This window comes from Amblyomma mixtum, chromosome 4 (genome assembly GCF_055824585.1).
Source record: "Amblyomma mixtum isolate Tamu chromosome 4, ASM5582458v1, whole genome shotgun sequence".
Lineage (NCBI taxonomy): Eukaryota > Metazoa > Arthropoda > Arachnida > Ixodida > Ixodidae > Amblyomma > Amblyomma mixtum.
In genome coordinates, this window is record NC_143015.1 from 149,676,441 (window position 1) to 149,704,256 (window position 27,816).

At 48.3% G+C, this 27,816-nt stretch overlaps 1 protein-coding gene across 4 annotated transcripts in view; it reads right to left on the reverse strand.

The window, feature by feature from the left end:
- Window positions 1-27,816, reverse strand: part of wake (ankyrin repeat and fibronectin type III domain containing protein wide awake) — a 520,343-nt gene that overhangs the window by 470,034 nt on the left and 22,493 nt on the right. Inside the window, exon 1 of one of the 4 annotated variants that reach the window (XM_089588280.1) lies at window positions 10,894-12,790. The exons of the other annotated variants lie outside the window; for them this stretch is intronic. Coding sequence (XP_089444406.1) covers window positions 10,894-11,009 — 116 coding nt within the window. The 5' untranslated portion in view covers window positions 11,010-12,790. Of the gene's footprint in view, window positions 1-10,893; window positions 12,791-27,816 lie in introns of those variants that run through there. 4 annotated transcript variants of the gene reach the window in all.

Genomic DNA, 27,816 nt, shown 5'->3' on the forward strand with positions numbered 1-27,816 from the left:
CTGACTATGAGTCAAGATCAGCTGAGACATATTACTGCACATTGACACAGAGCCCTTTGATTCTACAATTTGAGAAACTTCCCATCAAGTCCACGTATTGACGTCTGGCGCACTGACTGGGCCCAAATTGGGACGTTAGCTGACTGTTGCGACGCCTGTCGGCAGAAAAAAACATCTATGCATACAATACACATACTACGAGAAGAATGGTAACTGCGTTTGTATGTGCGATCAAAATAAGTGAAACAGATTCAGTAACAAGAATGCGCACATGTAACATCTTGTCCGAAAGTCAAGCTGAAATCTAGAAAGAGCAAAATATTTCAACGTCTCTCAAAATATTTTAGTGCTTTTTAAGTCAATTACGACGAACGGCTGCTGTTCTCACTTCCGGCTTTTAGATGGCGTCTCGGCGATGTGCAAAATTCCACATCGCGCTTTCCCCACATAACTTTGGTCCCATAACGAAGATGGCTGATCACGCGTTTCCTGTTGCAACAAATCAGGGAAAACTAGATTCCCGTTTGATATTTACAAAACACGTTTCAAGCATTCCATCCAAACACTTAGCGCCTGTCTCGCAGCCCTCGCAGTTCTTTTATAGAGACCTCCACCATCTTTGTTTTGGAAGCATCATTTATTAGAAAAGCGCACTTTTTGCAAACCCCCCCCCCCCCCCCCCCATACAGGAAATCGCCAGGCTTCGAAGTGGAGTTTTACAACTGCTGTGATCAGAGCTGCAACTTTTAAGAACTTCCGCACCCTGTTTCACATGTCCTCTGTGGCTCAAGCCACTTCGGACATTCTCTTTCAGCACAAGGTGGACGAGGGACTTCTCGGGTACGACATACGACGCCAACATCGACGCCGTTTACACCGGAGAACTGTTTAGTGCAACTATTTTCAAATAAAGCATATGCCTACAAAAACCATATCGTGAACGCGCCCTACAACGGAAGCCGGGGACAAACAACGACCCTCTTTGCCTTTCCGTCCCTTCTCCTCAAAGCGCTTAATCGAAAGCGTTCTTTTTTTTTTTCCTCTCAAGGCCTCGAAAAATGGCCCAAGCGATCGCTACTTATGCGTTGACCACAAGCGCCTCGACGAGACGCTAATGCGCGAAACGCGATAAACGATGAGCGCATTTCGGGCGCTCCGCATCTGGGCGCATGCGCGAGCCGTTTTGGAGCGTCTGAAGAAACAGCGAGCGTCTCCTTTATTTACGTATTTACGGTGCTCAAATCATAGTCTAGCCGCAGAATCACCATAGGGAGGAAGCTGGTCGTCCCGTATACGGCTTGGCGTTGAGAGAACAAAAAATGCCAACACGAGGTCGGTGCGAATATTATACGAACACAAGCACACCCATATACATACGCCCGCTTTCATGCATAACCGCCGGACGGGTCCGGGCGACGCCGTTAAGCGTTCGGAGCACGGCAGTTACGTTGTTTGTTTTTTGGTTTGCATTTGCTGTTCTTGCTTCGAAAACTTTTCGGCAGTTCCTAAACGACCACGTTTACTGGCTTTCTGTCCTTCGTTAGGAGGCAAATGAGTGGTATGACCCCTGTGCCCTCACTTAATCTCGGACGTTCACGGTGGACGAGAAATTTCTCGAATGGCCTTGTTTGCGTTGACTGAACACTTAACAACGAAGGCGCTCTCGGTGACCGTTTTGACCCCTACGTTTTGGACGCCCTGTACAGGACCGGCTCAGAGGTCTCGTAGTAGAAAGTGAGTGCTTCGAGAAATGGTGACACGTACACACACGCAAAAAAAAAAACGAAAGTTCCGCGGTTGGACTAAGCGGCGGTCGAGGAGCTCAAGCCGCCCGGCTTTAAAAAGCTCTTAAAGTTTAAAATTACCGGTACCTCCGGCAGCCAACACTTTAAATTAGAACAAAAAAGTTCACGTTGAGCCCAAGCTCACAGGATCGAATACGGGCAGCATGTGCCCTCACTACGGTCGGTATACCCTCACAAAAATTTCAATAAACAGTCTGTTTAGATGGCCAATAGACGATCTAAAGAAACGTCTAAGTTACGCCCAAGTTACGACCAAAGACGCTCACATGGCGAGCAAGTATAGCCGACGGGACTCGGTACTGTTTGTGGAGCACATTTGTGGTTGCTCTTGCTTAAGCTTGCCTCATTTTAGCCTTAATGGCTAAAGAGTAATGTGCCTCTGTTACTGTGATGACGTCACACTGCCACTGTAATGTCATTTCATGCGGACGACGACCACGAATCCCTATGGGGAGGGTGTCCGGCTCTGACGGCTCCCTAAAGTTTTCCTCCTAAAACCAAGTGAACAATATATGCTTTAAAGGCCTACTGGAATGCGAGTGGTTAGCAGCGCATATTTCATGCATATAGGGAAACGACGAATGCAGGATCACGCTTTAGGATAAGTTAAGATAGGTAATATTGCTAACAGATGTTTAAGCACCCGAACTCGAGAAACGAGTGCACTGTGGGTTAATTTCGGTTTGTTGACGTCGCTTTAACATGCAACGAAAGCTTAATACGCGACCGTTTTTGAATTTGGAGTCGTCAAAATACGGTCACAGCGGCAGGAATCGAGCCCACAACCTTGGGCTGGGCACTCGTAATCCATAATCACTGAGCTCTGCGGAGAGCACTCCCTGAATCAATGGGTAAACAAGAGTGAGAGGAAATTACGCAACCACACGTTTACCCTCCAAGGCTATAATGCTAACGCAACGAACATTTACGTATTTTGGTTGTTTAGACACGTATCCAAATGAATATGGGTGCACATTTACATGAAGGCGACGTCTCATCACGATTAAGTACTGCATAGACCAAGGAAATAATTAGGGCCAGTTACTGCAAACTGTTAATAATAAAACTGCGCTAAGGGGGCAAAATACTAATTAGAGAGGCTCTGCTTTGCTTTTGTTCAGTCTTTGTTATTATTTCATACCATCGACGCAGTTTTACAATGAACAGACATCTTTACCCGAAAGATGTTTTCTTTTTTCTTTTTGTCGTTGCTACAGCATGCTACGGCTCGGCTTATTCCGCACAAAGTCGAACATACGAGTTGTCACTGCAATGGAAATGAAGCTAAGGCGAACAGAACGTTTTTTTTTTTCCGTCTGAACAATTATAGTTCACTGAAGTAGAACGCCCGCGCCCTCTGTTCAAGAAGGACCCAGACACTGAACCACGCAAGCTATGAAAGAGCACAAATTCGTTTCTTATAAGCCTTACAGGCGCTTCTTCGCAACACGCCGGTGGCACGGCCTGTGGGGAAACCAATTTTTCGGTCTCGCTTCTTTTGCTGCTCACGTCACAAGGCGAGACCCTGTTTGGGCACTCCTTAAAAGCAAGGAAGGACAGCCATCCAATTTCAAGCGCAGTTTCGACATCCGATGTCTGACGCGGCTCCCCGCATAAGTAACCATTCGCGCGTTGTCCCCGCAAGGGGTCCTGTTACGATAACGCAACGTAACGCAACTCGTCGTCTGGTACATGTTTTATTAACAGCGACAAAAGCAAAACTGGTGCGTGTATGTGTCCATGTTTTATGAATGTGGGTGTCTGTGTTTGTGTGCATACGTGTATGTGCGATGGAACTTGTGCGATGAAACTCGTCTACCCCCCCCCCCCCCCCCCTCCCAACCTCTCCGCGAGAAAAAAAAAATGTGCGCGTATGTATGTGCAAATGCGTAAGGGCTTTTGTAGGCTAGGTCTTTCTTTTTGTATTTTAAAAGCCCCGAAGTAAAAAGTTTGATCGACTGACAAACTCTCTTCCAGCAGCGCAACTAAAAATTCTTATCTTTTTTTGTTCGCCTTACGATCCCTAACTTACAGTCAACCGTGATGGCCTTGTAGCTTATGGGCTCGCATGTCCCAATAATTTTTCTCTTCACCACCGAGAGAGGGCGCGCGCTTATAAAAAATGCACACGCACGCACGAACACCTACCGGGGGTAACAGGAGAGGGGGGGAGGGGGCGTTCGGGCCAGTGCGAGCTCCACTCGGGATGTCAAACGCGCACAGCGTGAATAACACATTCGAGCCACACACGCGCTGCGTTTGCCGCGCCCCCCTTTGGTGCACGAATGACAAAAAGGAAGCAAACACGGACGCCAATCGAACGCGACATGCATCGCGAGCACACTGCGCCGGTGTAATATCAGCACGCGTACATGTATGAGAGAGGCCAATAGAATACGCGTGTGCTGCTTCTCAGCTGAGTTGGGTGCAGCGCGATGGAGCACGCGAGCACTCCAGACTGATCCAGCGCTTGTATGTTCGGTAAAATAACACAGATGCCCATGAATCTTATAACGACGTCCAGCTCGACTGCGACCACTTTATACAGACATCACTCGAAAGATGCATGCGCTGTTTCGACTGGAAACGTGCTAGTGACCAGCGTCACAAACAATGGGTACGTATGATCTTATTGTGTTCACTTTTAATATATTTGATAACGAATGAGATTCAATTACCCTTGAACTCAAGCCGTTCACCTGTGATAGTATGTATATTTATGATGTGCTTAAGTACACATGCGAGCCATATAAAAGGGAACTGTTGATTGGGGTACAGCCACAAAATCTTAAGGTGTCCGTCAAGCAACCATCTAAATGAGCTCAATAAGAGTTCGTTCAATGAAGAGTTCGTGGTTCAGTTGCCTAACAATTTGACCTTTTGATCTGTTTTTAATACTTCTATCATATCTATTTCTATGCTACCTATGTTATTTGTTTTTACTAATGTATGTACCCGCTCCTGCTATATATATCTCCTCTGAGACAGCAGTATTTGTAAATAAAACAAATAAACAAATACATCGTGCACAAGGCGACTAATTTAATTACAAACTACTTTGTATCGGCAGTTTCGGTCTCGGTCGGAGCCAGCGCTGAAGTGCGCATCTTGATGTCACGGTCGACCGGCCAACCTGGATTATCGCAATACTGGTGACGTCGGGTGAAGAACCACTGGGTTCGATGACGTCATATTTGGAGAAAGTGCACACTGACATCACTGGATGGGCGTGGAAATGCTAGACGCCTGCTCAGACAAGATTCAGAATCGTTTTAAATTATGTTGTATACAAATGTTATGTTATGTTGGATACAAAATAATGGATACAACGAAGCCCTTAGAAGAGCGAGCTTCTAAGGGGAATCGTCATCCCTTCGTTATATCCATCATTTCGTTACAAACAGTTTCGTTATAACGAGTTTCAATGCATCGGTGACTTAGCAGCTCCTGCAGTTTGTTACCAAGGCAGCAGCTTCTACAGTGCTGCACCTAACTAGCCAGAGGGACGGCAGCGGGGCAGACGAATACCGACGACGAGTCCTCGTGCACAGTGCACTCGCTACCTTAGCAGTAGGCGTTGCTGCACGCTAGAGTAGCGGCGAATAAACGATCCGCTAATCGAGGGCACTGCGAGTGGCTCGAATGCGGTGGTACCGGTGGCGTGGGTGGATGCATATGCATCGCGAGACGCACGCAGACCGTAAACGCATGTGGCAGCTGGGGAAGGATTATCGGCCGCATCGGTAAGGAGGCGCCGCGAGATGAGTGTGTGTACGGGTGCGTGGTGTCGGTGTGATAAGGGCTGCCGCGTGCAGCAGTGCAATTCTATTTAGCGTCCGCCCTTTCTATGAGGCGGCGGGCAGCCACGAAAAATGTGGGATGGGGAAACAGCTAGGCCGGGTGTTTACTCGCGTCGGACACGCTATCGCGCGGCTCAAGACGCGGGTCTTGGCTCCGGAAGGAAAGACAAAAATTGCGAGTAGCCAGCCAGGCTTCGTCGTGTAAACATTTCTCCATCCATTTGTCCATACCCTCTATCATTCAGTGACTCTTTCATTCCTTCAATGAACGAATCATGAGTTGAATCGCCAGGCTTCGTCGTGTAGGGGAGAAGTAAACATTTCTCCGTCAATTTGTCCATTCCCTCTATCATTCAGTGACTCTTTCATTCCTTCAATGAACGAATCATGAGTTGAATCATTATTTCATTGTTTTACTTATTCACTTCTTCTTCCACTGCTTCGTTCGCTCAGTGACCTGTTCATTGGTTTATGGTTTATGGGGTTTAACGTCACAAAGTGACTCAGGCTATGGGGGACGCCGTAGTGAAGGGCTCCGGAAATTTGGACCACCTGGGCTTCTTTAACGCGCACTGACACCGCACAGTACACGGTTCATTCTTTCAGTCATCCGTCCTTCATTTCTTCGTTCCTTCATTCAGTGATTCGTTCACTGAATCTCCCATTCTTTTCCCAAGTCGTTCACTTATTCAATCGTGCATTCATTTATTCATACATTTATTTATTCATTCGACGGTGCATCTACACAATATGTGTCCAATGGGACCGAGATCCTTAGCTGTCCGACCGCCTTTATTTCAAAGCACACAGGCAAGCCGTAGGCCCTAGCCTCAATAACTACTTGACCATATCTCCTGAAGGCAGTCTAAGTGAGGTACGCTGTCCATAGAAGAGTAAAGCTCCCCCATACAGTGCATACATGAACGCAAGCTTCCGCAAGTGAGCTACATCACCTAATATGCCAACTAGGGCTCAGTGCAGCGAGGAAGGCGTGAAAGAGGAAAGAGAGAGAGAGAGAGAACCGCGGCGAGGACATCCAAGGCCAGGGAACACTCACTCGGAAAGCGCCGGAGTGTCTGGGTCTGCATTATAGGCTAGCATCCAAAGAATGAGACAACGCGTTTGTGCGGTAGACACTCTGTAGACTTCTTATAGACTCTATTGCCTTGATGTAGATATTTATTTAAGTCTATTCAAAGTCTACAGCCTGTCTGTAGACAAAAGGCTACTAAAAGTGTATGGCCATAAATCTATAGATTGTCTATAGACTGTCTATGGCATTTGTATTGCCCATGGACTGTTCTCTAGGGTTCGCCCATAGAGAATCTATAAACTTCGTAGACAGAAGTCTATGGACTGGCTGTCTAAAGAAATTTTTGTTAGGGACGCCACCCTCCGGACATCTCTGGCCTCACAAGAACGGCCCAACCACCCAATACACAGATAAAAAGAGAACCAAACCGACTGGAAAGTTCTGACCGATGCGGTACGCTTCCAAAAGAAAGTATGAAAGAGTTTCGGAGAACTTTTCCTTTGCCACACCACCGTCATCGTTTCGGTGAACAGCGCACCGCATACCACGAGTACCCAAAAGTTTACAGCCTTCGTCAGCCCGTCGTCGACCCGCGTGTAAAAAAAAAAAAAGGAACCCTCGCGGCGCGGTTCGAAGCTGCTTTCGAAATTCGTTCGGCTGAACGCGCGAAAGAGAGTCCTCCGACGCATACAAGTGAGGTTTGAAAAGAACGAGCTGGTTTTGAAATTTTCATCCGAAGTTCGTTCCCAAGCCAAGCCAGATAAGTGGCGCCCGCACTTGCCCCTACGCTTATTGTCCGATCACCGAGACCACCGAGTTGTGAAAAAAAAAAGTGTATGTGTGTGTGTGGGCCGGGAGCGGGGGGGGGGGGGGGGGGGGGGTTATCATTATGTTGCTGCCAAAGCACACTGATCTCGCCGGGCTGTGTAAAGGAGTTACAGCGGAGCTGTCGATCGAGCACACACTAGACTGTTTAGAACACCCAATTTAAAGAACACCCCGCACTTCTATAGGGTGGTATAGAGTTATTGTTATTCTTTTTTAGTCGTCTAGTGTGACAAAACATCACTGGGAGATTGGGTAAGATTCAGGATTTGATCTTTTCCATTTAAGTTCTGACAACCATCGTCTTTTAACCATACCCTCCAGTGCACTTGACTCATGCAGATAAGTACACGCATGAAAGAAGCACGCTGGTGTGAGAGTAATTACTGTATACATTTGTCAGTGGAACCCCTTTCACTATCCTTTCTTACAACTCCTCTAGTCTTCGTAACATTTTTTATCTTCTACCCAATAATGTATCTTCTACCGAATAATTTTTACTTCATTCGGCTGAAAATTAGGTGTGCAAGTAATATATATCGCAGTTTCCGCGGCCAGCAATGACCTTTTCGGTTCTTTGTTTAACTTCAGCAATAAAAACCACCACTACTGCAACTAAGCAGCCGGTGAAAATTAAGCAAGAACAAGCATACCCGGAAATACAATAAGCGACAACGCGAAATTTGCGTAAACAATATGAAACACAGTTGACCAGCATGTAATCAGCGTTCGACGCAAAGTTGCAACTGGATAAGCAAGCTGTCGAAACTAGTTCCGCCGCCATTAAACACCACAATGGTTATTTCCCCGACAGCAAACGGAATATGTTGGCGCAACACAAATACGACACGCCCAACATTCGAACTGCTGCACAAGACACTCGACTACAAACAATATAAGATCAGCGCTTCATTACGAATAATGCAACTGTGCTTTGGGTAAGTAAGCGTCAGAGTTTCTAGTTCACGCAAACACAGCGTTTGAGTAAACATCACGAGAGCACAGAACTCAACGAGCGGTTTCTCAGCCTGAGTTCCACAGGAGCACACCACGGCCAGTAGAACAGCCAGGAAAACACGCGAGGAACACGTCCCATGGTGAACAGTAAAGTGAGCAATTCCTGAAGCACACTAACATAATCGAACTAGGGCTTATTTCATTTCGGTTTCGCTGAAACCCAAGCAGCACAAATAATTGGCCCAATATTGGTAACATATTGGCAAAACTGATCCTACAAAGGACGAGAGTGAAACCAATATGGGACCGATTACCTGTGATGCTTGGGAAGCTTCTCCATTAGCTTTCCCGTTATTCAGGAGTTCCAGGTTCGCACATTCAGACCCGTCTTCCCAAGCAGCGCGGGTAATTGACCCAATATTGCAAACTGATGGTTTCATTCTGGTCCTTTGTAGGGGCCGGCGTTTGCCAATACATTTCCAATACATTTCCAATACTGGGCCGAGTACCTATGCTGCTTCGGTTGCTCCCATCAGCACGATCTACCACTTCTCTGCCATGTCAAGACCACTTCGCTCTGAGCATGCAAGTGTTGAAAATGGCCGTGAGCCCAACATTCGAGCGATCTCCGCTGCCGCACAGATTACCGGTAGTTATAGTTCTTAGTGCAATCCGAATCAGAGCTGTGGTTATAAATACTGATTTCAACTGGACACTGCTCTGACAAACAACGATGTCGTACATATCCGAAGTTATCAACACTTCCACAGTGAAATCTAATGCTTTGACGAAATCAGTTGAGAGAGAGAGCTTTCCTCGTCTCGTCCAGCGTTTTCGGTGCCGCAAAGTAATGTACCTGAGAAATACACTGAATTCGTTTTTTAAGTAAAATTCATAAACACGTGGCACAAAATGAGCTACGAATAACGGCGGCAGGCACAGTCTCTCATTACCCACCACAGGGCGACCAGGTTTGGCACTTTACTCGACGTTACCACGCAAGACTAATTATAGCGGTGATCCGAGAAGTAAAGTCCTCTAAGACAGGACTCCAATATTTTACAACCAATATTTTACAACATGCATAAAGTGCGCGGAATATACTTCTAAATGTTAAAATTTTCGCTGCGCTGAGTATCTACAGCTGCAGACTACAGAACTTTTATTCTCTTAAAATGGCATCCTCACTATCACGTTTAAGCAATCTCATCTACCTGCTTTCTCTCTTTTGTGGATATTACATTTAAGGCCCGCCTAAAAATCACATCTCACTAACATATCTAAAACATCTGAGGTGGTAATCACGTATACGTAACTTTTTTACACCAAGATTGAGCACCTCAATCCTTTACGGTTGCATCTGGTGCGGCCCTCCAGAAACATACCCAATGATTCCGGACAAAAGCATTTTTGAACGGGAAAGACTTTATGAAAGCAATTTCTTCATATACTGTAAGATTTCACTATAAAATAAATATAACCGCAGATCTCTCTTCGATAGGCTTGCATTTTTTGGCCGTTAACGTTTTTGCAAACGTCGAAAGCATTCCCGATTGCTTTTTGGCGGTAGTATTAATTGCTCGATGCCAGCAACAGGAAAACTTATAGATTTTGCTACACATCAGAAGAATGAAGCATAACCTTCCATATTTGCATAACAATGTCTTACAATTTTTCAATATTGAAAATTTTTGTCCACGAATATTGGATATGCATGGCTTCTCCTCGACATGTCCAACATTCTTAGACCAAAATTTTGAGCATACAAAAAGTGCAAGCTGCCTGAATATAAATATTGAAAGCAATGGTCCATTCTTCCCATATGTACCAGAACTTTTCTATTATAGTGATTACATCACCCGCATCGAGCACTTAAGACTGCCGTAGAAAACCAAAGGGGAGCACTATCGACAATGGCAAAAACGTTAACAGCAAAAACAAAATGCAAGCCTGTCGAAGGAAGATCTGCGGATATATTGTTTGTTATAGTGAAATCTTACAGTATATGAAAGTTGCGCTCATAAACTCATTCCTGTTCAAAAATGCTTTTATCCAAAATTGTTGGATACAAGTGCGCATACTCAATAAGCGCGGTGGGCCCGTCCAGGGGATTCCCCTAAAACATTTGGTCAACACTGTTCCCACTTCGAGTTATTGATCAATTCGCTCTCGCCCTACCATAAGCTTGCCGTCCCGGTTAGCTCAGTTGGTAGAGCGACTGCTCCGGTGAAGCGGTGGTCCCGGGTTTGAATCCCGGACCTGGACGAATTTTTCTTTAACTACGAAGTTTCTGAGAAAGCTGTATAGCTTTCCTTTGTAGCCGTATGGCTGCGCTCGGGTGGATGCCAATGAGTAATTACTCCCTTATTACAAATCTACTCATACTTGGGGGATTCCCCTAAACCATTAGGTCAAATCCGTCCAGCATATCGAAAAACCTCGCACGCAAATGCAATGGAAGAGCGCCGGTTACCTTTTCGCCTTCTTCTTGTGGAATGCCCGCTTCAGGCGAATGAGTAAGAAGGCTGCCTTGTCCAGGGTCAGGGTGCTGGACTTTGGCTCCGGCGGCGCCGGCGGTGTGGACCACATGGCGACCAGTTGAGATATCCTGCCGCGGTGTACTCCGAAAGGTCCGGGGTTCGAACGCCCCACTGGAACCAACGACGAAGGCCCGATGTATCCCAAGGAACCGCGCACTCAACTTAAAAGAGTCGCGACACGGGTTTCGGCGACGTTTTTTCGACGAAAGCTGTCAGGTCGTCTTCCGTGATGCACCCACAAGGCGCTAGAACAAGCGTCCCTCTGTCTTCTCTGTTCTTGACCTCGTGGTAGATGGAACTGGGTCCGTTCAAACGGTGCTTTCACGCCTAAACCGGGAACACGGCACCAAAAGGTCCAGAGTTCCACTGCAGACTTGTCCACCGGTGTCGAAGATAGGACTGGTGAAGATTACTTCGTAGCGAGCACTTATGCGAGGAATATCTCCACAGAAACTTGTACGAGAGCTCCACTGCTTAAGTCGCATACAGCTACGCTGCACATGGAGCGCTGGAGCTTGGCACTCGGTTTCGAAGCGGCCGAGAACGGCCCTTCGCCATTTGGGATAGTGCGAACGCGTTTAAATGCTCCAGCTTAATTAATTAGGCATGACAACTTAGCTGTTCACGCCAGCACCTGATGCGATTCCACTGATCAAATGAAAGCCCTCAGAGATTTCTCCAGTGGCAAAGTTGCGAAGTTAGGTTCCTAACCAGTTTGTATGCCGAAATGTCCCGCCACACGTGTCTGAAAGCGGCGGGGTCAAGAAAGTTCCTTCAGCAACGACCATCAAGGAATGGTGCAGAGTTGACTCGGACGCGTAAAATCGTTCACACTTTTGTTAGGAACTGCGTCCATCAAACGATCTACAACCACTGTCCAAAAAAAAAAAAACGCCCTCAGAGTCAGTACATTGGATAAACATAAACACAGCCCGAAAGCGGAAGATGGTATACGAAACTGTACGGCGTTTGACAAATCAATCGATCAAGAACGAATTTCTCAACAGCAGCTCTTAAGGCAACCGTGTATCGACGATTACGAATAGTAAGACAGGATAAGGGTTGCTCCAGCGTAGGGTTAAGCGAAGCCAACGTGAGGGTTCCGGAATGTTCGCTGAACTCGCGAAACGAAAAGGCAGCACACTGCCTTTGCACTAGTGAAATATAAATAACCACAAATGAACGCTTTCCTTAACCATCTGGTAACTGCAGTCCTACTTTGATGGTTTACCACGACGCAGGGATTCACCTCAACCTAACGACTTTGTTCACAAGCATTGAACATGCTATCCTGCAGTAAAAAGAAGAAGAAAAGGATCCGAGTATATTCGCAAGAAACTGGACGTCCCCAAGAATTCATAGTTGATTCGAAGACAGTGAGCGTAGAATCAGAGGCAACTCCTACATCCATCAAACAGGCCTATATGCAAACTACAGTCGCCTTTTGATTTTTTTCAGACGTTAATACTCCGTTCCAGCTTTTTCTCAAGCCATGGGCGGCTGAGTCACGTTGGAGCGGACTTCAGATTAACTGGAAAAACAAACTACGACCAATTTCGGACAGCATGCGAAGTAGTTAGAATTTTCCAAGACTCGCTTCGCAGAAAAATGCCGGACACTATAAGGCTCACGTTATCGACGATCTCTTAACAGAAGCACGCCTCTTTAACGAAAAATTTTAGATAACACGTATAGCTTAGTGATTCGTATAGAGGAACAATTACCACAACTCTCTATGTGATAACACGTATAGCTTAGTGATTCGATTAGAGGAACAATTACTACAACTCTCTATGCGAAGGAACCTCACCAACGGCACAAAGAAGGCCCCTAAGAGCTGGTAAATATAGTGCCTTCGGAATATCTAGCCGCCAGGCTGTTTTGGAACTAAGATGCGAAAGAACAAGCGATATAGATCTGAAAACGGTTGGATGTGCCAGATCAAATTCGGCCGTCGATTTTTTTTTTTTTTTCAAACTTCGCCCGCAATTCGTGGCCTAAACAGAACTTTTACCAATGGACTGAACATCGGCCGTTTATCGAGGGAAAAAAACGTCACAGGCAAAGCTCTAAGCTTAGCTAGTATCTACCGAAGACTTGGGCGGCACATTCGAAAGCTGCTTGAATGAAACCAAGGTAACGTTCTGTATATCACTCGCTCTTTGTTCGAAAATGTCGCTGAATAGAGCAACTCACGTTCATGAACTCAGGCCTTTGAATGACCTCTTCGCCGTAAGATCGCGTATCGAAATGTTCTCTAGACACAAAAGTGGATCAGCGAGTCAAAGGAAGAAATCATTCATCACCGCATAAAGCGGTGCATTCTGAGCTCGAAACGAAGAAAGAACTTTTGTCAACAATGAACACCACCTGCACGCGGCAGGCACTTGTTCTACAACCCGCGTCCGAGAAAACCGAAGCCCACGCAAAGTACGCCGCAAGTATCCGAAAAGTAGAGGTACCCGCTCAAACCACACTGCGCTGTCGGATTGTACGAACTTCTACGGATGCCACGACATTAGCACTCCCACCTATAGTGAACTGCTTTCAACAACGATTAAATGCCTGCTAAAATCTGACGTCACAGGTTCCTCTCAAATCGCCTTGCACTCTGCCTTCCACAACTTGCACTCTATCACCGTACAACACTAAAACTACACAGACTTTAAAAATAGTCGATACGGACCTGAGTCACAAAGACCACGGTAGTCAGCGGTAAAGACCTCGTCTTCATAAGGGCTAAGCCCGCCGCCGAAAGCAACGTGTTTGGTTTACGTGGTGGTTTACTTACAACACACTCGACCTCATTTTTTTTTTTACACAAGCGACGACGGACGTCTTCCAGGTATCCAAACGAGCGCGCGTTGCAAGCTTTCGTGAGTAAAGCCGCAAGGGTATCAATAAAACAAATGAAAACGACGGTGAACTACGCACTGAACCCCCACAACAACACTCCGCCAGCGAATGAGCCGTTCTGTACGATGACTCAAACGAAGCTGAAGCGTATCAGACAGTCGAGATGCACTATCCTGAACAATGTTCCCGTTTCATGAACGGGATTTCAATAGCCGTTATGCGGCCGCCGATGGATCTCGTAACGCAGGACAGCTAGCTATACGAGCGATAAAATGGGTACTGCAAAGTTGAAAACTTCAGCACCATATCTCAAACAACGCTGACGCCTGTTATTACTCTGCGTAGAAGGCTTTGCTTTGCTTTTTTTTTTTTCTGCTGTCAAGGGTATTAGAGAAGAAAAGGTTTCTCCCTCCACTCTCGCACTTTGATCAAAAATGTGACGCGAAAAATTATGGGCACCGTCACATTTTCTCCTCGAGCCGACGGCTGACGCCGCTGACACACAGTGTAGTCCAGCCGAGCGGCGCACTTGCTTTGACGAGCAAAGCCAGAAGCGACGATACCACGCAACGAGTGTGCCACGGAGAGAATGCTATCCGTCAGCCACTAAACTTGGCCCCGGAGGCATACCACCCAATGTCAACGTGCTGCGCACCGACACCGCCGCACATCGCCGTATTTTCTAACGTAATCACTCCCTAACAACAAATTTGTCACAGGCTTTTGACTTAAGATGCGCTTTCAGAGACATTCGCCCAGAAACGAACACCTCGCGACAAGAATGGGACAAATGCCTATCGCTGCTGAGCCGATGTTCTTGCACTGATGTAGCGTGGGTAGATGTTCTTGCGAATTTTCTTCGACAAAGATGTCTACGGGTCACCAGCTTCGGACCTCCGACGCACTCTCAGAACTTCTCGGTCAGAAAGAAACATCCGGCGACTAGAAATTGGGCGTTGTTGTACCGATGTACCCGGCCCCTATGCACACGGTACAGATGTTCCAGGCACCGATGTTCTCAGCACCGATGTTCCCGACACCGATGTTCTCAGCACTGGTGTTCCCGACACAGATGTTCCCAACACCGATGCTCCCGACACCGATATTCCAAAAGCGATGTTACCGACGCTGATGTTCCTGTTCCCAACGCCGATGTTCCCGCAAACTCTGGCCGTTCCCGACACCGATATTCCCAAACGCTATGATCCCAATGCTGATGTTCCTGTCCCCAACGCCGAAGTTCCTGCTAGCTGTGCCCGACCACGACGCCTGGATGTCACTGATCAAAGGGGCGAACCACAGACACAAGTCACGAGAGCACTCATGGAGCCCAGATTGGAGCAGCGATCGCACCGGAGGCTACCGGCAACGTCACGCACCTTGGCGCGCTCGGCGCAGCCTCCGAGATGCCGGGCCCGGTCGTCGTCTTTGTCGTCTTCGGGGCGCGAGGGGGCACCGGCCCGGGGAGCCTGACCGACAGACTGACCGCCGCCGCCGACTCCGCCGCCGCCGCTGTCGACAGACACCGGGAAAGTTCGCGGCCGCCGCCAGCTGATCACGCGCCGGGGCTAGCCCACCGCGGCGCCGGGAGGCGGGGCTCGGACCTGGGGCTCGCACCCTTCTCTCCTCTCTCCCCGTCGCCCTTTCCTCCTCCGGCGGCAGCGTCGACGGGGCCGGTGCCTCGAGTCGAAGGAAGCGAGCGCCACCTAGGCACCGGCAGCGGCATTCGCGACGGATAGCACGTGCAGGGCAAGAACCAGCGGGTGCGCTAACCATGCGAAGACTGGAGCGGACGTGCTCGAATCGCCACTGAAGACAGGCAGCAACAGAGATCAATTGTAGTTTCCCTTTTATTGCCTTTTTTGCTTTTGGCTTATTTTTTGCTACCTCAAGCTCGCAGCTTGACGTGTACTTTGAATGCTGCGCAAGGGGCGTTCATTCCACGGCAGGTTAACGCTGCGGCCTGAAGACTTTTGAGGGGGGGGGGGGGGGGGGGGGGGTGTACATGCACGCATGCATGCATAATTAAAAGAGGGTATCCGTCAGCGGCTTGCACAGTAGTATTGCACATAAATACACGCATTTCAAGATGAGACATTCACCCACCGACATTTCTGTCCAGGTTCAGCCTTTTCCAAGTCTTGACAAAGAGTGGGCTACGAACTAAACGCGCATGCGCAAATACATGTCTTGTTAAACGGTGCTTATTGTCCTCAACCGCAAACATTCGTGTACATAGGCACGAAACTGTAATTGTACGTTTGCGTATCGTATCAACACTTGTGTCTGGCTATATCTGTGACCCCAGTCATCCTCATTATGGGCGCTCAAGGTAATACGTATCTATACATACATGTCATATAAGTATATTTGCCCGGTATTGTCCTCTTATCCCCTTTACATCTCCTCTCCCTCTTCCCAAGTGCAGGGTAGACAACCGGAGCACTCGTCTGCTTAACTACCTTTTTTTCTACTTCCCTCTCTAAGCCTAAACAGATTGCAAATTTACATTATCAGTGTCAGGAAAGACTCGTGACTTTATTCCGTTCCTTCGTTCTGCACTATCATTACCTACTGCGCCAGTATATGGCTTCACATCGATGCGTCGCCCTCCCCGCTACTCTGCGAGCTCCCACAAGAAACGCGCAGGCGTCCGCTCCGCGGCGCCACATCCCTCCCCGCGTTCTCGCGCCGGGGCGCCGGCACAGCGGCCCGCGGAGCGACGTTTATTTATCCGTCGGCTGATCAAATCTGCGAAGCAACGTTCCGCAGCCACCACCGATGGGGAAGGCAATCTCCCAAGACTCTTTCCAGCTCCGCGTCCATGCACTGCAGCCATAAAGTTTTCGAGAGAGTACGGCGGCGGACGGGGGGAGGGTGCTGCGCCGGGGTTTTGGCGCGCTCGCGAGCTCCACCGCATTTACATCGGCGAGCACAAAATAAAAAAGAGTAAAGTGAAACAAAGAAGAGAAAGGCACCCCCGGGTATGCGACGCTGCGAAGGACCTCTTTCGAAACCCAGCACGAGCGCTATATATCGCTCGAAAGCGGCGGCAGCTAGCTCACTCCGCGATTCAAGCTGTGTAGCGTGTATTTTGTAGACACCCGGTTCGAGGTTATACAAGGCCGGTTGCTAACCAGAGCCAGTTTTGCAGTGACGGAACCGTTGGCTCGCCATTCCTGGGTTCCAGACGTCCCTTTGCAGGATACGGGACTTAGGCACATTGCGTTCTGCATCTGGTGGGACATCGCTGGGGAAGTTGCGAACGGAGCCCAGCAGAGATCTCGGTAATGATAGTTGCGTCACGAGTTGCACGGCTGGACATCGCAGAGACGTCACACGGGCATCGCATGGTCAGCGCATAAATTTCCCATGGATATTTCACGGACATTGGACGGACATTGATCGTGACAATGACAGCGCACAGATATCGCATTGTCATCGTATGGAAATCGCATAAATAATCCATTGATATCTCAAGGATACTGGATAGATATTGATCGTAATAAACATAGCTGAATATTACGCCATAAATTTTCCAGGGATATCGCATGGATACTGGATGGACATTGATCGTGACAATGACAGCTGAATTGTGGATTTTATTCTCCGGGCAGCCCATAGACATTGCATGAGAGTCGCATAAATATTCCATGGATATGTCATGGACCTCGGATGGACGTCCATCGTGATGACAGCTGAATTGAGGACTCCTTTTCTGGGCAGTGCATGCAGAGACATCGGATCAGAAGCGCATGGTCATCGCATAAAAATCACATGTACATTCCATGAACATTTTATGGACATTGGGTGGACATCGCATTGAAACAGTGCTCGCAAAGTCGACAGTATACATAAAACAAGGCATCGGTGTCGCGAAAGTGAATCGCCTACTATGATTGGAACTACGCGTCGATAAGAGAAGAAAAAATTACCGACGATTACGTTACTTCCTAATGCGAAATTTGAGCGCAGCAAATAAGCTGTTTCACCTTTTCGATAGTGAGTCAACCCCAGCTGCGGAGTTGGTTTCAGGGACAACGCCGCCGATGCCGACACAAACAATATGATACCCTCACTTCCGCAGCGCTAAGAACCAGGTCTAGCCGTGGGAAGGTGGTCACGTATTCGTCGACGTGCCGGGGCCTACGTGAAATAACCGGCGCGTCGGCAACTGAAGAGCACCCTATCCGCCACACAAGAACGGGGGGGGGGGGGGGGACCCTTTCCTCCTCTTTCTGCATGACGGCGACGGTGTTCTATGCAGTCACGTTATCTTGACTCTCTAGCGGCGTCAGCGGCATCCAGCGGTATCAGTCGGTCGTTATCAGTCGGTCGCTGCTAGCGCTGGGGGGATGAAAGGGGGGCGGAGCTGGTTACGAGGCCGACGCCGACGACGACGCGAAACCCAGGAACGGACGCCAAAGAGCTGCGCTCTAAAAAGTTGGCAGTGGCTTAGCTCTGCTATGCCAGGATATACTTAGCGTGAGCAGTGACGTCACGTATCTCTGCGCAGGCGGCAGCAGCGGCAGCGGCGACGGCGAACGCGCGCGGCGAGGCGCTCGAGGCGCGCCAGCTGTGCGCAGTGACGTCACTCGCTTCTCGCGCATGCGCAGTATGGTCGACGGAGGGATCACGCGAAACGGAGAGACTGTGGCCAATGTAGCTCACGCTACGAAAGAAGAGTCCATACTCCCGTTTTAATGCAAGATCTGACAATTCTGTGGCTTCATCAAAAGGCTTACAGACAAGCACGTAATACTGAGCTCCCCTAACTTCCACACTGAACTTTGGGCGTCCATACAACAAAGTTCATTTGCATGTATTACGCTGCAAATTATCTGGAATAATGCAGCCTCTGAGGCGAAACGAAGCATCGCCGCTGTGTGCAGCAGTGAAGCTCCGCCCACATTCGGGACCTACGCACAGAATTCCTCCACGACAAAAAGGCAGCCCGTTTTAAAACTTTTCTTGTTACCTAAATAAGAATCTAATCACAAGAAAAAATCTAATCTAATCACAAGAAAAAGCTAACAGTTTTGATGTCTGGCTTGTTTAACATATTCAAACAATAAAAAGCCGATTCCCTTTCCTGTTGTGATTGGCCAGCGGAGTAATACAAAAACGTCGTGGACCATCGCCCAGTGTTACCAGCTGCTTCTTTCTTTTTTAACTTGTATCCTCCTATAGCCTTCTTTAATATTAACGCAAAAAGAGCTGTTGTGCTTAAAGGTCGTCACCTGACTTCCTAGCACACGTGTTCTCCTCTCGGTTAGTTGTTCGTTTTCTGTTGCATTTAACCAGGTAGTTATTCTGAAACTTTATTGCCTTTTAGAGTTGCCCTTTACCGCAGTACACAACTGAGTACTTATTAATATAAACTGTTAGCTCCAAGTCAGGGCTCGTCCTAGCTACTATCCTAAGCAGGACATGTATTCGGCCAAACATTGCAAATGGATGGTTTCATTCTGGGCCTTTGTTGGGCCGGTCATTGCCAATGCACTTACAACATTGGGCCGGTTACCTGTGTTGCTTGTCCGTCCTTAATTGTTCGTCGTCTCGTGCTGTTTTTTTTCTTTTTACTCACAAACCAACTGGCCCAACCAACTGGCCCAAATGCCGACTCTACTGAGTGCATTTCGTTTAAGCTCAGTGAGCTCGAATGGCCTCTCGGCCTTTCACCGCCGGTTGAGCAGGCTAACGAGATCATTCACCTCCTCCGGACGAAACCCGAGCGAATGCCATTGGGTAAAGCAAAATTTGCGAAGAAAAAAAATATATAAAGGAACGCGGCACGAGGTGAAACAGAAAAAAGAGCGCGAGCTAGAAGTTCGTCTCCATGACAACCAGCTACCACGATATAGGTGGCTGCTTTGAATGGCATGCATCGAAGCCATGGAAATGCGACGCCGATTCTGCGAAGCAAAAGCAGCACAAAGGAGGCAAAGGCTCGCAGGGTTCCTGGGGAGCCCTATTCACCCCAGAAGTGAATACGAACTGCGAAAGGTTAAGCAATTAGCGACTCCAAAAACTTGAGAAAGTGCGATGCCAGTTAGGCTAGGTGTCTACAGTGAGTGTCTAATGCAAGTGCTTCTAGCAATTTTCTTGACAAAACTCCGGTTAAAACCGGTTCCATTGCCCTGAAGAGGTATGTACGAGTCACCACCTTCTCGAATGTTCGAGTTCCTTCCACTCAATGATCATATAGGATTATACTAATCCGACCCACTAATCCACCTTAATTCATTTTCCGGCGTGGGCCTACTTCGAAATTTTGGAGGGTTCCTCAGATTTTTCACATTTGGTGGTGCCCTGTAAATGAACTAAAGTGGCTGCTTGGGCTCGTTGTTCAGTGATCATCGGTAAAGAATGCAGCGCGAAAAGAAAAGGACAAACGAAGAAGTGGACATTCCTGTCCGCTTCTTCGTTTGTCCTTGTATTTTCGCGCTGCATTCTTTAACCCTGTGAATGGTCCACCGCTCACAGCTAGTAATCACGGAGTCCAGGTTTACGTCATTTTACGTCATTTTTCGGTTATTTTTTCATCAGAGAGTCCCGAGGTTATATCAAAGCGGCGCGGAATAGCTTTTAAACTTCGAATTCAAATCTCTTAGCAATGAATTCTTCTTTGGCCACCGGACAAGCGACAACAAAGCCACGAAATACCGAACTATCGAATTTTGTTAACAAAAAAAGAATGACAGCGTTCTACTCAGTGTCCGTAAAAAGAGTCTCTCTCTCTCTTTCTATCTCTCTCTTTAGATCACGAAATCTGACGTGAGAGAGCTGCGATAGCAATGGGACTTATTCTCGACGATTACTTTGGTGTTTTTACTCTAAGCCGAGGCTTCACATAAGCGGCATATTTTTTCTGGAAGATAATGGTGGGCGAAGGTGAGCGGCTGGCACGTCTGAAGGGTGGGGGCGTGGTGTCGGTGAGTAGGTGGACAGGCCCCTACCCTAGATGCACAGGTCATCGGCCCAATACTAGAAATGTGTTGTCAAACGCTGGTCCTATGTAGGGCCGGTGTTGACTAACATATTTCCCATACTGGGCCGATGTTCTGTGTTGCTTGGGTAGCTGGGCAGGCTGGTGGGTAGCGGTTCTCCGAGGCTTCATACAGACAACGCCGGCATTTCTGGCCAAGTGTCACTGATACTGCTGTCGCGTAAAAGGCCAGGTCACAATAATATACTGAGCAAGCTTCTAATTATCTTCGTGTCATGCCATCAGCCTCAAAGGACGCGGACAAAGTTATAAGAGAAAAAAACACTGGTAGCCATCTGATTCTTTGGGAAAGAAAGCCCCAGCCGAGGCTGTAGGGGGGAAGGGAACCTGCAGCGGAGGAAAGCACCTCAACGTAGACTGGAAATGAAGTGTGCGCTCGGATTCACTCCAACACTTAAAGGAGTATAGACACCTAATTTTGGTGAAATTTTTTCTTCTCTATAACGGTGCAGAAGGCACTATTACGCATAAATCACAATGTGGTGTTCACCTACGACTAAATAAACTATAGTCGAATTTTTCTGTCCTCCTTTTCCGGTTTCAACTACTGAACGATGGCTCTGACGTCAAAAAGTGGTTATAGGTCACGTGAAGCATGGAAGAACTGCGATATAATCGCTGCTTGATTCTTTTAATTCACTACAGTGCTGAAGCCTGCCTTCCTCAAGACCCGGTATGTCAACGTATGCAGAAGCACCGATTATATTGCAGTTTTTGATGCCTCACGTGACCTGTAACCCCTCTTCGACGTCATAGCCATCACATAACATGTTTACGCAAAAGGCGTACTGGCGCTAAAGAACGGAGACAACACACACAACAAGACAGGACTCCGTTTTTTTTGTTGTCTCTGTTTTTTAGCGCCAGTACGTCTTTTGCGTAAACATGTCATGCTACAACCAACTAGCTCAAATCAAAGTATCCCAGCCATCGTTCGGCTGTTGAAACCGAAACCGAAACAGCGCAAAAAAGAAATTAGACTGTAAATTATTTAACGGTCGTAGGAGAATACCAGGTGGTAATACGTGTATAATAATGCCTTACGCCTCTTTGCAAAGGAGAAAACACGGACCCAAAAGTTAGGTGTCTATACTCCTTTAAATGACAACAAACACTTTGGCGGGCCGCAGAGTCAGCGCTTCTGCCTACTTCACTCCACAAAATCTCCACTGCTCGAAGACTCCACAAAAAGTCCTGCCACCCACAGTCATGTCCCGAGTGGAAGCATCTCATGCGCAGCCCCAGATCTCATGTTTAGTGCCCAGATCCCTTATTTCCCTTAAATCCCCATTCTCCCCCACACACACACCATCCCGTCGCTATTTTTGCACCACCTGAGGAGCAGGAGAGGGGAAATTGTGGACAAAGCCCGACCGTAAAGTAGGCCAACGTACGAGCGTGTACAAGTAAGCGAAAATTGCACTACTCCTGATTGGCCGGTGCCCGTCAGTCACGCCAATGTGGCGGTCCTTACGACCACAGAGTAAAACAGACCCTACGGCGGCTACAGTCAACGGCGGCTAAACAGAAAAATAGATACGAAAAACAAAACCAAATCGGCAACAAACGTTCCGCAATTCGGGGAGTAAGCCACGCGAAAGCGCCATCTAATGGCCGTCACGGCGCCTAACAACACGGACAACCCCCGGCGCTCCGTTCGGGCCCAGCAGGGAAATACTCTGCCGCACCGGAGAGCATTATTTGCTCTTACGTACAACACGCTCGTATGTTACGCCTGCGAAAGAGCGGCACCAGCGGATAAGATGCGTACCAAATATAGGCCGGCCGTTTGAGGCCGTAACAATAAAGACACCACCGTCCAGAGGCTCCCACGCAAGCTCTAAAATTTCGCCCACGTCCGCGGAAAAAAGAAGGGGCGGTGCGAAATGCATAACTTCTGGCCCGATGCTCTTTCCTCCTCTCCAGCGTGAAGTCCGGTCATAAATAAAACAAAAAGGAGGGAATCCGCAGAAGCAGAGGGCGCCACACTCGCTGAATGTGCAGCAACAGAGCACGCCCAAGCCCCGTGTGTATCCGTAGATGTCCAGCCGCGGTGTCTGTGTGTAGCGCTTCGTCATTTCGAATCGGTGCCAGGCACATACACAAATACGCCCCGGAAAGATAAATAGGAAAGAAGAAACGGGGCGAAGAATTGGATCACTCGTTATTTGTCAAGTGCACTCCGAATAAAAGAGAAACGCCCCTTGCGCAAGTTGCCTCGGCGCCGATATAACGTGAGGCGCTGTCGAAGCGGGCGTCAGTAAGTCTTGCGCGGAAGGCTGTGCGAAGAGAGAGAAGCTCCTCTCGAGTGACGTCACCACCGTGACGTCGTCGTAGTCATCGGGATGAATGGAAAGCAGCGTTCAATCAATGCCCCCGCAAGATACAATGCAAGCGGCGCATATGCGAGGCAGCCTGAGAAAGCAGAAAAGAAAGCAGCTCTCGACATTATCATAACTCCCAGAAGTGCGCGTCCATCTCGAGTTCAGAAATCCGGTCGCTCGCCAACTTCCAGCCTCCGCTCGATCACTCGAATCGGGAGCTATCCGAGTAGCTGAAAAATGGCTTCACTCATTGACTTGTAGCAGCTTCGCGGAACTGGATCTACACTCTGTGCCTATATGGGAGTAAAAAGAAAGCACCTAGCGCACTCCTTTTAAGGCGAAAGCCTTTAATGCCTCGTCGTTGTCGACAGAAGCTTGTCAGCAGAAGGTGGCCAGCAGAGGTGTCACGCTTTTCGGTTGGTCGAAATGGTTGTGACGTCAGAGTGCGCGGACTCCAAGTAATGAGGTCACCCACGGATGCCTGACGCCCCCTTTTGGAGCAGACGACAACTAATAAAAAATACTTGTCGTCCGCTCCGACATAGGGCGTAAGGCGTCCGTGGGTGACCCCATTATATACTTCATTACTGCGAACAGAGCCATGGATACAACCGAACTCATCGAAGCAGAGAGAGTCGTGCTAAAGAAGCAGTCTAAGTCGGCAGTCAAAGTGTGTAGTTGTAATGTGTAGTCAAATAAAGCAGTAGTACAGCACAAACAGTCTCGCATTCAATGTCAAACAGTGCACCAGGAAAGGCTTTCGCCTTGCAGCACTCTAGAGAGCCAAAGTGCCCCCTGAATATTTTTTTATAAAAGAGAGTGCGCTAGAGAACAGCTTACTCCCTTTTTACTCCTTTCCCTTTATAGTGTATCAACGACGATAACGAAGAGGAGGTGGCGCGCGTGGCCACAGACAGAGAGAGAGAGAGAGAGAGGTTGATTTACAAGGAAAAGCAGAGAGGTGGGCTTCATCGATAATTAGTTTGCCAGCTACTATGCATTACAAAAGCAGATACCGGGCACAAAATTCGGTGGTCGCGGGTTCTTCCGTATGTTTCTGCACCACAGGCGAGCACTGACCAGATACAGCTGTTACATACTTTTGTCTTGCGGCACACTGCTATGCAATAATTCAAAACCAGAGGGTCCACACCCAATAGCTGGCCCTGATCCCCATTTCTTCCCACCCTTCATGTCCTTCGCTTGCGCAGTCCTAATCCCGTCTTCCCTAAGCACGTTGCACGGGCGGCGGCAACCGCCACTGGGGTCCCATACTAGGGACCTCCACCTAGTGTTTGTAAGGATCGGTCCCTTACGGGCTGATCCAAACATACCTCCTGTTCATTCGTAATAAATGTTTTCACCACCACCACCCCTCAAACTTCGGTAAGAAGAAACCTCACAGTCTCTGCTTTGCCCCCGCCGCGGTGGCTCCGTGGTTACGGCGCTCGGCTGCTGACCTGAAAGACGCGGGTTCGATGTCGGCCGCGGCGGCCGAATTTCGATAAAGGCGAAATTCTAGAGGCCCGTGTACTGTGCGATGTCAGTGCACGTTAAAGAACCCCAGGTGGTTGAAATTTCCGGAGCCCCTCACTACGGCGTCCCTCATGGCCTGAGTTGCTTTGGGACGTTAAATCTCAATAAACCAAACGAAACCAGTGTCTGCTTTGCACAGCGAACACCAACACATGCCGAGGTCAAACGTGACGCTACAGGCAAATCGAGCAGACAGACGCCACCCTTTGTCGAGCTTTCACCTCCATCAAGCACACAAGTTAGCAGAGACCAACTCCCTTAATAAATACCCGTCGTGATTAAGCAAGAACCAACGTGCATTGGCGAGCGGGGAACAAATTATAACTGGCGGCATCGTGCGCGTTCCTAACTTGCGGAGCCGACGCACGCAAAAAGAAAAGAGAGAGCCAAGGAGGCATAAATGAATATGTATATATACACGGGGCCTCCGAGTTGCCCATAGATTATTGGCGTGACGTCAGAGTTCGTTGGCATATCACTTTATATATATACACACATACATAAACGCAGACATAGCAGCCCTGTCGAGGGCAGTTATTTCTGGACGAGTACATCGAGGCCCGGATAGGAAGGCGCTCCTCCGAGCGCCAACATTCTCCAAATGCGAGTTCGGGAAAGACGCGTACGGAGAGCGCGCATTATTGGACCTGTCGGCTGGCAGCAGCTGCTTACGAAATGCGACGACTGCGAACTAACTCTCCGGTGCGTTCAGGACGTGTTGCAATCGAAGCAGTGTAGGCATACGTGCAAAAGCTATGCAAGCGCACAAACGCGCCAGAAAGTGTGCCGCAAACACTAACTGCACAAGCGTACGCTTTAGCCGCGATATAATTATTGCTTGTTTATTTAAACGCACACGCAGGAATACACACCGAAGAAAGCAGAGGTATGCTACTACAGGCGTTTCCTTTTGTGGATATGCGTACCGGTAAATGCGAATTTAATACCGAGGATTCCGCGAGAAACTTGGGAATGAATGCGACAGCCTGAGTAACAGGTTCTCAGACAGTGTTTATTAAAGGGATAGTGAACCAAACTTTTGCAGCTGCTCTTTTACATGTAAACAAGAGCTTGACTGCTAAAATTGACAAATGCGACACGCATTTTAGCGATAAAAGGCGGATAGCACGTTTTTGTCGCGATTTATGGCCGTATCGTTTCACCTGGCGGCCGCCTGTGGAAGCTGCGACAAGACGTCATAACACCCTCGCGCCCACTATTCCCACAGGAGCACGACTGTCACCGCTGCTAGCGGGTTTTCCCAGTTTTGCGCCGGCAGCGTCGGAGGTTGGGAGCCTTATCGTTTGGTCTACACAAACTGCAGTGCGACATCGCGCTTCGCATGAAGCGACCGGTTGCCTGTCGGACGATCGAGGGTGTCATGACGTCACGCTCTTCACCTCGCGCCAGCCGGGACAGCCGGGATCGCCGGGACAGCGAACGCAAGACACCGGGGACGCTGCTTCACGAACGAGCAGATCCAGAGAAAAACAAGGGGCAGACGCAACGAAGCAACTGCTTCGTTCAGACAACGACGCAACACTCAGCAGCAACGCCGACAAGCGCACGAGATCGAGGTCAAGATCAGCGATACGATCCAGATCCAGGTCGACAACGAGCAAAGAAAACAGCGGGTTCCAGGAACGCAAAGGGGACTTCCCAGGCCTGGCGAGCGAAAACAAGAAGCAAGATCTCAACCAGCCACAGCAGAGACCGGAGAAGAAGGTGAGCTGGCCAATTGGACATGACTGTGCAACCACTGTGTCACACTCTAAGACAATGCAACTTGAGGACAAAACTAGAACAGCGACTTGCTCAAAGCGATCAAAGGGTCAAAGAGTTAGAAGAACAAAACACGCATCTTAAAATAGAACTCCAAAGACAAAAAACACAATACATGAACGCACTAAAAAACCTCGAACACGCCAGACAACCCATGTCCATCACGGAGGCCGATCAAGTAGAAACGTACCAACGTAGGACAGAATCCGCAGAGGTGGCCGCCATAAAGGCGGCACAACACTAACTACAAGAAATCCAAGAACTCGATCAGGAGATGGTGAGAGCAACTTTGCTAGCAATAATGAAACACCATGTCAAAGTCAGTGAAGACCTGGAGAAACTGGACGGAAAATACAACTACATTAAAGGGAAAGTAGCGACTACAACGAAGGAAGCACACAGCAAACGCATGAGAGAACACATGAGCAATAGGCCCATCCATTGCGACGAGCAGGAAGCAAGAATACAAAATGTCTAACGGCAAACACACAAGGCTAAACAAGAAAGGAAGCTTGAAAATTTGGCAATGGAACTGTAGAGGAATAAAAGGAAAACAAACTCAGTTAATCCACCTCATAGAGAACCAAGAAAAACCGCCGGACATCATTGCCATCCAAGAATACGGGGCCAGGACTAAAACAAGCATAACAGGATACGAGATGTATGACGGAGACGGTTCCGGCAAGGCCGTCACCTTAGTACATAAGTCAATTACGGCAATCTGCAAAACCAACATACCGGATACGGACGTACACCACACTGTACTAGAAATTGTACCAGAAAAACCAGCGGATGACAGCGCTTTCATCATAAACGTATACAGCCCCCCAAAACAAAAGAACCCCAGAATACACGAACTGTTCAAAACAGCCAGCGATATGGCAGGCCAGAAGCCACTGTTGATCCTAGGAGACTTTAATGCGGCACACCCCATTTGGGGGTACCAAAAACTCAATGCCAAAGGTAAAAGCATAGCAGAAAGCGCAGAAAACTACTGCATGGAGCTAGCTAACGACCCCACAACTACGACGAGGATAGGAAACAGCGTCTGCAAAGACACCACGCCTGACCTAGCCTTCTCAAAAAACAACGAGAATATCCAATGGGAAAATACAATGGAAACCTTAGGGAGCGACCACTTCATCCTTAACTTAGAAATAGCCGCCGGAGAAATGAAGAGATGCCTAGGGACTGCCAAAATCACAGACTGGGAAGCCTTCAGAAACCACAGCGACGAAATAATAAAGCCGATAACCAACATAGAAGAGTGGTGCACGGAGCTTATGAAGGTCAGACAAAAATACACGAAGATGATCGTTCGCACGGAACAACACCCAGACGTAGACAGC